The following is a 10,398-nucleotide window of genomic DNA, read 5'->3' on the forward strand; positions in this document are numbered from 1 at the left end:
AACTTTAATCTCAACTCATCACATCTCATCTCTGAAAACAAACGAGATCTAAATGTTATTTACAGTGTATAAATTTTAAAAAAATAAAAATAAATAAATAAATTTGATACCTACATAAAAGAAATTAAATTTCAATAATAGACCTCACTTTTTTTTAAATAAAGTGCACGAAGCTTATACACCCTAAGACTAAATCTAACGCTACTTAAAAGAAAAAAAAAAGATTTATCATCATTAAGATTGATGAAAAATAATACATGTGATGCATTAATATCTACAACCATGTCTTGAACTAGTAATTCGAATTATTGACATTTCATAATTTATAGTGCCAATTTTCAGTTTTTGTGGTTTATGATATAAATAGAAAAATGATAGAAATTTGGTGGTACCAAATGTAGTTTTTCTCAAATAATATAGAAATGAAAGAGAGTTTAGTCTCAATAAATTGAACCCTATTGTTACTTAATTCAGAGAGGGCTAAGCTAGCATAGCTAGAGAAAATAGTTTAATTCAATCAAAACTTGAATTGATTTTAGTGCATTTTTTAATCGCTCACATAATATATTTCTTCAATCAATTCTAGCCAATTTCAACCCGTTTGAGCTAATTCCAAATAATTAAAAATGGAAAATGATTTACACATAATATTTTATACAACATATTATACAACAATGTATTAAATGAGGGGTATTTTTATAAAATATCTTATAAAAGTAACATAATTTTACAAAAATATCCCTCTTTTATAATATTGTTATACAATGTGTTATATAATTTGTTGTGTGTATATCATTACTCATTAAAAATTCTGATTCTTTGTTAAACTGTGTTTGAAAAATGAGTTTTTTTTGTTTATTAAATGAAAATATGATAGAATTTGCATATATTAAAGTTTTAATCACTGTGTTCAATATGGACGATTGAAAAATCGGAATATTTTTTATTTAGTTAAATAAAAACATTAAGGTACCGTTTATATAGTGAGTTGAGATAAAAGTTAAAAATTGAATAAAATATTATTTATTAATATTATTATTTTGAGATTTAAAAAAATTACTACAAGAAAACTGTTTATTTGTGGCCAGTTATTTCTCACGAAAATGATTATTTCCTGCTAAAATAAGTCTGTTTTCGTCATAAATAGTCATTCTCGTCGTAAATAATCCGTCACAAATGCTCATTTTTCTTGTAGTGAGTTGAATTGTCTATTATATTTTGCGTAAAAATTTTAAAAAAATTGGAATGATGAGATTGGATGAAATAAAATATTTTTACTATCTAAACGGAACCTAAGAGATAAATGAATATTTTATATTAAATTTATAATTGTGCACGTAATACTATCATGATTATCTTGAGCTTATAATAAAAGAGTAGTTATGTTCTTCGTATAAGAGAATATTTAAAAAAAAATAAGGATAGTTGAAATTAAATACATGAATTACATTCAGATTTATGACATATTTTTATTGTAATTTGTTATTGAACGCATAGTTTAATATTTTTATCCATGATTTAGGGCTGTTAATAAGAATTTGCGGTTCCAGTATAGTTTTCATGAGTTTATAATGAATTTTGTAAACTGCGGGTAAATAATGTGACCATTTCATCATATGATAACTATTAGTTTTAACATTTAACAATAATGCATGTAGAATATTAGTGTCACGTAATGAAAAAGAATAATTAGGACAACAATTAAAATAAACAGAGTCTTAGTATAGACTTGATTCTACTATACCAATTAAGTAATGAATTATGAAACTTATAATGACGTTTATCTCTTAAACAAAGTGATACATGTAAAAGCATTTAGTCCACTAATCTAACGTGTATGAAATAATATTTTTGCTCTATATGCTGTTTAATAACATATTTAGCCAACATTTGTAGTTATTCATAATCGTTGTTTAAGCTAACAATTTTTCTGTAGTTTTAATCGAATAATTAGTAAGAAATAACATTTTTTTTTAAGAGAGTACGTTTCTTGCGTATCTGATTGATTTTGTAGGACACGAGGATTTGTTCAGTCTTGTTAATTTATTTCTATATTTAATATATTATAATGTTGAAAAATAATCTCATATTGTCTATAGATAAGGTATTGGACATGTTTATAAAGAATGAACAATTATCTCTTATAGAACCGGTTTTATGAGATGAGTTGGGCTTGTGAATTTTTTTATAATATCAGAGCCTGTCACAGGACAAATGGGAGCCCACACTACTTACTCCGTGACAAAGACCAGAAAAAATATTGACCTACACGTGAGGGAAGTTGTTAAGTAATAATCTCACATTGCCTGTTGAAAATGTATTAGACACGTTTATAAGTAATAATCAATTATCTTTTGTTGAACCAGTTTTATGATATAAGTTAGGTTCATGAATTTCTTTATGATATCAGAGCCCGCTATAGGACGAATGAGGGTCCACACTATTTACCACTTGACAAGGACCAGGAAAAATACTGACTTGTGAGGGTGTTGAGGAATAATCTCACATTATATTTGAACAATATATTGGCCATATTTATAAGAAATGAACAATCTTTTATTGTAGAATCGGTTTTATGAGATGTGTTAGGCTTATAAATGTCTTCATATAATCTTCTTGATTAATAGAATCTGGTTTTATAGGTATACTACTTATAGAGGACCTAGATGAATCTGGTTTAAATAATGAATTCATTGATACATATAATTAAGCAAAGATATTTACTTTAAGAGAAATGATAGTCACAGTCGTAAGTGTCAAAGCGTCGCGCAATCACTTTAAAAAAAGTGAATAAATACAAGACTCACATGAAAATAAAATTAATTTTTTAATAGTAGACTCTACTCTTTTTTAAAGTGATTACACAGTACTTGCACACTCCACAATTATATATAGTATTATTTATATATTTAATATATTATATTAACACCAAAGGACCTCCTAGATTCCTACTCAAACATGTAATTTTTTAGAAGCGGGCAAGCCAGGGTACGTGCTTACAAACATGTAAGATGCCTTCATTTTATTATTTTAAGAGCATTAATTAGTATCAGGCTTTTCCATTCCATTAGTTAAAATTTGTCTAACATCACACTTTTAATATTTTATCTCTCCCACTCAAAACTTAATTCTATATTAGATTAACCATCTAAATTATATATAATAATAAATTTTTATTTATTATAAATTATTTTTTATTTATTATCTAATTTATTTTCATCAAATGCTTATGATCTAACGGTTATATTTTAATTTTTAATCAAATAAAATATTTGTTGTGTTAATTCTCATAATTTATAACATGCACTTTTTCGATAGTTTTAGATTTAATAACATAAGGTTTGTTTCATTTATTTTAATTAAATTATTGGTCAAATGAAATAATCATATTTTCAATTGTTTAGTTGGATGAAATAATTAATATTTTACTTAAATTATTTTGAATGGATAAAGAAAAAAATAGGATTAGATTGGATGAAATAATTCTAAGGAAATTAAATGATGTTGCTACAGTATTAAGAGAAAATCTCTAGTTGTTTGGTGAAAAAAAATAATCCTGAAAAAGTAATAAAATCTCTAGTTGTTTGGTTACAAAATAATAATAAATTATTAATTTAATTGATAAAATTTTGATAAATACTATAGCTGACATTTTGACTACTTTCATCTCATTAACCATTTTTGTTGTAAGAGCTGTGCTAGGACGAGACGGGTCCGATAAGAGAAAAAAATCTTTTTTTCATTTTATTTTGTTATTCATTTTTTTTTTATATTCGTAAACATATTTTTTTAAAAAAAATCATAATATTATTAAAAAAAACACTTTCTTAATTATTAAAATATATATATATTTGTATATATCTTATATATAATAAGTGCTAATAAGCAGGTGTCGTCCACTTTTTGTTCCTATTTTATCCTATCTTACAATTCATTTTCCAATGTTTGATGTCTTGCGTTCGTTTTTTTTCCAATTTTTACCCTCCATTTTCCATTTGTTTTCCGTTTGTATCTTTGGCTTCTGCACCAAATGGTTTTATGCATCAAATCAATTTTTTTTTTTACAAAAATACCCCTACAATGTGGCGCCGGTTCTAGAATGTATTTTATCCTTCTTTTCACATTTCTTTTCCATTTTGCCCTCCATTTTCTATTTATTTTTCTGCAATGTCCTTGATTTGTCTTAGGTTCTGGATTCTGCATCGACTGGTTTTAAATTTAAAATTAAGCTATTTGGCTAGAATGCCCTAACATGTTGCGTGTTTATTCTAGATTACATTTCCTACCGTCTGGTTTTAATTTTTTTTTTCCAGTTATTTTTTCTCTCACCGCTTGCACTGACTGGTTTGAAGTAAATATAATTTTTTTGAGATGGTAAGATGCCTAAGATGTTGCATGTTTATTCTAGATTAAAATTCCACCGCATACCGCTCGGTATAAGATCAGTAATTTTTATGTTCTTTACGCTTTTGCCCTTGCTTTTATTAGGGTCTTTCCGAATTTCAGTCTTTTGTTGTTATCTTTTATGATTATTTTATTTTTTATACAACCGCTTCCACCGCTTGTCGCTTTCTATAAAACTCAGTCCTCTCCTTATTACATTCACAAATTTAGTTCTAAATTTGCCTTCGAGCTCTTGACTTTTACACGTACTTTTTTATGTTTTTCTTTTGGATTGAATATTTCTAACCATTTATTCAGTTTTTTTATTTATATGCAATAATTAATTGTTATAAATGAATAAATAAAAGTCTTACTATAAGAAATAAAATAAAAAGACAAACGATAATATACATATAAGGATATCAAGCGACAACAAAATTATTTAGAAAAATAAAAAATAAAGTACAATGAAAAAAAATAAAAGAAAAACACAATTGTTCAGATCTAGAGAATACCTGCTGAGATCTATGAAGATCTATTAAATTCTCTAGGAAAACAGATAAATGAATAACTATACGTCCAAATAACATGATTTTTTTTTTTTTAGTTAAACGTGAAATTTTCTATGCTTTGATAAAATATAATCAACTTCATACACTTCCGTTTACTTTTGTTCTCAGTTAAATATGAATTTCTCCATGCCTTCATAAAATAGTTCATACACATGCATGTTAAAAAATTTTAGCTTGGATAGTCAGATCCAATACTTTACAATCTAAAAAATAATAACGTAAATTAATAACAGAATAAACATATACGTGACAAAGAAAGTAGAAATTGCAATTAAAAAAATTAAAAGTAGAAATAATAACGTAAAAAATAAAAATTACAGCTAAAAAAAATATATTATCTAAACAGAGTTGCCATATATTTTGAACTTTAATATTTTCAAACTCAATAATTACATCTAAAAATATTTAGGTGATTCATAACAAAACAAACATGCATGACGAAGGAATAAAATTGAAATGAGTAGGTATAGAACAAATTGTTAAACTGAATAAAATTCAGGTACCGAAATATGCAATATATATGTAAAATTGGCAATATTGTAAAAATATATGTGTGCAGAAACGGGATCAATAAGTATCGAAAGAAACTTTTTCAAACCCAGAAGTTCCACAGAACGTCCTGATCACAGCCAAACAGATATGCTCGATAGATGAACAAAAATGATAGAAGAAAATGTATAACGAAGCAAAGAAGGTACTAACCAGAAATTTACATAGGCAAAAATAAGAATAAAAAAATCACAGATCTGAAAAAAAAAAGTTCTGTAAAGTTATAAAAAAAAACTGCAATGGAAAAACCAGAACAAAAAAAAAATAGAAATCAACCAAGAAGGGAAAAAAATAACAAGATTAATATATGAACACGATCTCTTCAAATATGTGAAAATCTGTTGAAATCTATAAGGGAAAAAAAAGGCACCAACAGAAACGGACAACATCCATTCATTTACCTACAGATCCACAATAGAAGAAAAAACAAACCAATCAAAGGACAAATAAAAATAAAAAATAAAGATCAAACTAGAGGGAAAAAAAATAAGAACATTGAAATATGAACACGTTATCTTCAAATATATGAAGATCTGTTGAGATCTTAGGGAAAAAAAAAAAGCAATAGAAACATACAACATGCGTTCATTTACCTGTAGATCCACGATAGAAGAAACAACAAACAAAAGAGAGATAACAAAGAAGACCAGAGTGAAAGAAAAAGAAAAAATAAACATTAATTGAAAAAAATAAAATAAAACACTCAGATCTAAACACGATAGCTTGAAATATATAAAGATCTGTTCAAATCTGTGAGGGAAAAAAAAACAGAAATAAAATGAGTTAAAAATTATGCATCATCTTGGATCTATGGAAAATGAACAACATGCGTTTGTTTCCCTACAGATCAGCAATAGAAGAAAACAGACAAATAATAGAGAAAATGAGATGCTTACAGCCAGATTTTTACGTTTGCTAAAAACAGAGACCCTCTTGGGTTCTTCGTGCAGGTGTTGGCTCTCGGTAGTTGGCTTTTGGAGGCACTAGCAGAGGAGAGAAAACAAGAAAGAGAGAGGACGGGGAGGAAGATTCTAGAAGATAGATGTTTGAAGATTCTAAAAACAAGAAAGAATGGAAGAGAGAAAGAGAAAGAGAGAGAGAAGTCGAGTGGTTGTGAGAATGATATTAGGGTATGAATGCAGAAAGGGGGGGGGGGGGGGGGGGGGGGGGGGGGGAAGAAGAATCTAGAAGGAGGCGGAATGGGCTGCTGGTTTCGTAAGGATGGATTTATAGTGCTCGTCGTAGAGTTAAGGTTTCTTTTTCTGAAAACGTCGTCGCTTTTCTTTTTACTTATGAACACGGGCTGGGAGCTACCGTTGGCTCGCACGTGTTTTTTTATGCGTTTTTTTTTTAGTTCTTTTTTTATATAGATTTTTTTAACAATTTTAAATATTTTAAAAAAATAAAAAAAAGTCACAATACTATTAAAAAATACTTTCTTAATGACGAAAATAAAATAAGAAATAATTTCTTATTTTATTTTGTCATTAATGAATTATTTTTTAATGATTTTTTTTTTACTTTATGACTAAGGAAGTGTTTTTCAATAATGTTATAAATTTATTTTATTTTTTTAAAATATTTAAAAGTATGAAAAAAGTCTCTGTAAAAAATAATTGAAAAAAACGTATAAAAAAACACATGCTAGAGCCAGCGAGAGCTACTAGCGGTGGCTCTAGCAGTACTTGAGTTGAAAAATATAAGAAAAGAAAAAGTAGTTTAAAGATTTAAAAAAAAAATTGAATGTTACTTATTACAAAGAATTTTGACTATGATACAATGATTTACAAGAACCAAATCACAACTTTGACATGTATACAGTCAACTTTTATAATCACCGAACATCCTAACGTAGGTATCAGAGCAGCTAAATGAGTTTTGCTCCTAGTCTTCGTGCCTATTCACACCAGAGTTTGAGAGGTTGACTGAATTAATGGCTATGTAGCCATATCATACACTTCAAAATACACTTTACATCTAAAATAAAAAATGTATGTGTCTATCCATTCAACCAACCTGTCAAACTCTGGTGTGAATAGGCACGGTGAAAACCAAGAACAAAGCCCATTCAACTATTTTGATACCTACGCTAGAATGCTCGATGATTATAAAAATCGACCGCATACATCTCAAAGTTATGACTTGATTCTTATAAGCCGTTATATTATAATTATAAACGTTATGCAAATCATGTATATAATATATATTGTAAACAATAAAAAAAATTCTAAAACTATAGACATAAATCTGTCCATTTATAGATGCAAAAAAGAAAAAAAAGTGGTTTAAAAATAAGATGAGAAATATTATTTTTATAAGAAAAGTCCATGATGCGTACTCAAAGCTTTATGTCATGCATACATGTCTATATTTATTTGTATTTACTTTTATATACCTAAAATATCGGTGGTACGTTAGTTGTTTACTTGTTAAGATTTTTCGAAATCTCACTGTGATAATTTTTGCTACCATTTCTCATCCGGAATAGTAAAAGATATAACAGGATTATAAAATCCTGATGGAAAAATACAAAATGACAGCAACTCCTCCGAAAAAGATCGTGCCTAAGATGATTATAAGCTCACCCAATACCTCCATCTTGGAACACCTTAAGACAATTGACTAAGTTATCATATAGATACTGGATGATATAGAGAATTTTAAATATCATCATAATCAAGATGAATATTAGAATTTAGATAAAAGAGTGAAACAAAAAATTTAAGATATTTTGTCGTGCTTACTTTTTGAAGAATAATATTTTGATAAATCTCGTGTTTGTGTTTTAGATTTTAGATTGTGCATATACTTAAATTTTATTATATCAACTATTTTATTACATGTCATGTAAAAATTGGGATAAAACAACTGAATATGAAAAAAATTAGAACGTTTTATGTTATAGTAGAAAAAAATAGAGACTTCATAATCAAGATATAAGTTTATTTAGAAATGTATAGTGATAACAGATCAACTTCAATAGTTGCTTTTGGATTTGCAATAGAAAAATATGTAGCTGTAATTGTGTTTGTGAAAATTTTTATGTTATAGTGATAGATATTCTGCAGATAATATATGTGATATTTTTTATGATCAATAAGAAAGTCTTAAAACATAGACAAAACTACTACATTTCATAATGATATATATATTAATCTATTTTTTATTATTACATATTTTTACAAAAAATTTTTATTCTTAAAAATACTTTTCATATTTTTGTAATTGGGCACACGTGCAATGCACGTGTTTATCCTTTACTAGTATATATATATAAACCAATCGGACCCAACTGTCGGTGATAGTACATTTTTGTTTTTTTCTAATGTTGGGAAGGAATCCAGAAGTTTCTGCGCTTTTGGTAAGCGACCGACTCATCTCACCGTAACTTCTCGAAATCACTCGAAGACCAACATTCCATCCCCCATTCCAATATAGATTCTCCTCCGAGCAATTCAGCTGCAGCGAGTGTTTTGCATCATATCGGTTAACGTCCTCTTTGGTTTCTGCTTCGTCCAGACAAATTCACAAGCAATAGTGCAATGGCTGAAGACGGCGCCGTCACGGTCTACAACAGCAGCGCCATCACTGACTCCAAGAAGAACCCATTTTCGCTCAAAGCTGGACTAACTCAGATGCTGCGCGGCGGGGCCATTCTCGAAGTCACAAACGCCGATCAAGCCAAGATCGCCGAAGAAGCCGGCGCTTGCTGTCTTATTGTATCGGAGCCTCTCCACCGAGGTATTTCCCGCATGCCCGACCCGTCCCTGATCAAGGAAATCAAACGCTCCGTCTCGATCCCTGTAATGGCCAGAGTCCGTGTCGGTCATTTCGTCGAAGCCCAGATCCTCGAATCCATTGGGGTCGATTACATCGACGAGAGCGAAGCTCTTGCTCTTGCAGACGAGGAAAACTTCATTAACAAGCATAACTTTCGCTGCCCATTTGTTTGTGGGTGTCAGAATCTTGGGGAAGTGTTAAGGAGAATAAGAGAAGGGGCAGCGATGATTAGGACTCAAGGGGATTTATCAGGATCTGGAAATATTGCAAAGACTGTGAAGAACTTGAGAACAATAATGGGTGAGGTAAGGATTTTGAATAACATGGATGAAGATGAAGTATTCGCCTTTTCGAAGAAGATAGCGGCGCCGTATGATCTCGTGGCGCAAACCAAGCAAATGGGCAGGCTGCCAGTGGTGCAATTTGCGGCCGGAGGAATCGTGACTCCAGCGGATGCGGCGTTCATGATGCAATTGGGCTGCGACGGCGTGTTCGTAGGGTCGGAGATTTTCGAGCATTCGGACCCTTATAAGCGTGTCAGAGGTATAATCCAAGCTGTTAGGCACTATAATGATCCACATGTGCTGGTGGAGACTAGCTGCGGGTTGGAGGATTGCATGGCTGGTCTGAATCTCGGCGAGGACAGGATCGAACAGTTTGCAAATGAAGGTGCTTAATGGTTCAAGAATCACTGGAAGTCTGGAATGTCTGTCTCGTATCTGTTATTAGGCATAAGGTTGTGTTTAGGTTAAATTAGGTTGTTGTTGAACTTATGGGACTCTTCTTTTCTTCTTCTTCAACATGATAATGTAGATGGTATAAGACTATATAAGTGTTCCGTCTCGTCATTGTGCTCATTTTACCATAAATCTGATCTCAATTTGGTACGTGTTGAATCTGATTTTGTGGGAGTACAGAAAAGGAACTTGAATAAATTCGTGAAATCTCGAGAACAATAATGTGACAACTTGCATCTGCACAATAAATCAAATAGTCACTTCTGGATGAAGAACCCAGTTGTTGTTTACCATTAAGTGGTTTGTATAATTCAGTTTGAGAGGAGAATCCGTATTAGTTGGTGCCAAAATTCCCGTACTTATAATGCATCGTTATG

General features: G+C 29.9%; 1 protein-coding gene across 1 annotated transcript; it reads left to right on the top strand.

Annotated features, from left to right (window-relative positions):
- Positions 1–8,826: 8,826 nt before the first annotated feature.
- On the top strand, positions 8,827–10,007 carry LOC121247756 (pyridoxal 5'-phosphate synthase-like subunit PDX1.2). The gene has a single exon (XM_041146189.1). The coding sequence runs from the start codon at positions 9,047–9,049 to the stop codon at positions 9,959–9,961; it is 915 nt and encodes a 304-aa protein (XP_041002123.1). The 5' UTR covers positions 8,827–9,046; the 3' UTR covers positions 9,962–10,007.
- The last annotated feature ends 391 nt before the right edge of the window (positions 10,008–10,398 follow it).

The sequence above is a fragment of the Juglans microcarpa x Juglans regia genome, chromosome 1S (genome assembly GCF_004785595.1).
Source record: "Juglans microcarpa x Juglans regia isolate MS1-56 chromosome 1S, Jm3101_v1.0, whole genome shotgun sequence".
NCBI lineage: Eukaryota > Viridiplantae > Streptophyta > Magnoliopsida > Fagales > Juglandaceae > Juglans > Juglans microcarpa x Juglans regia.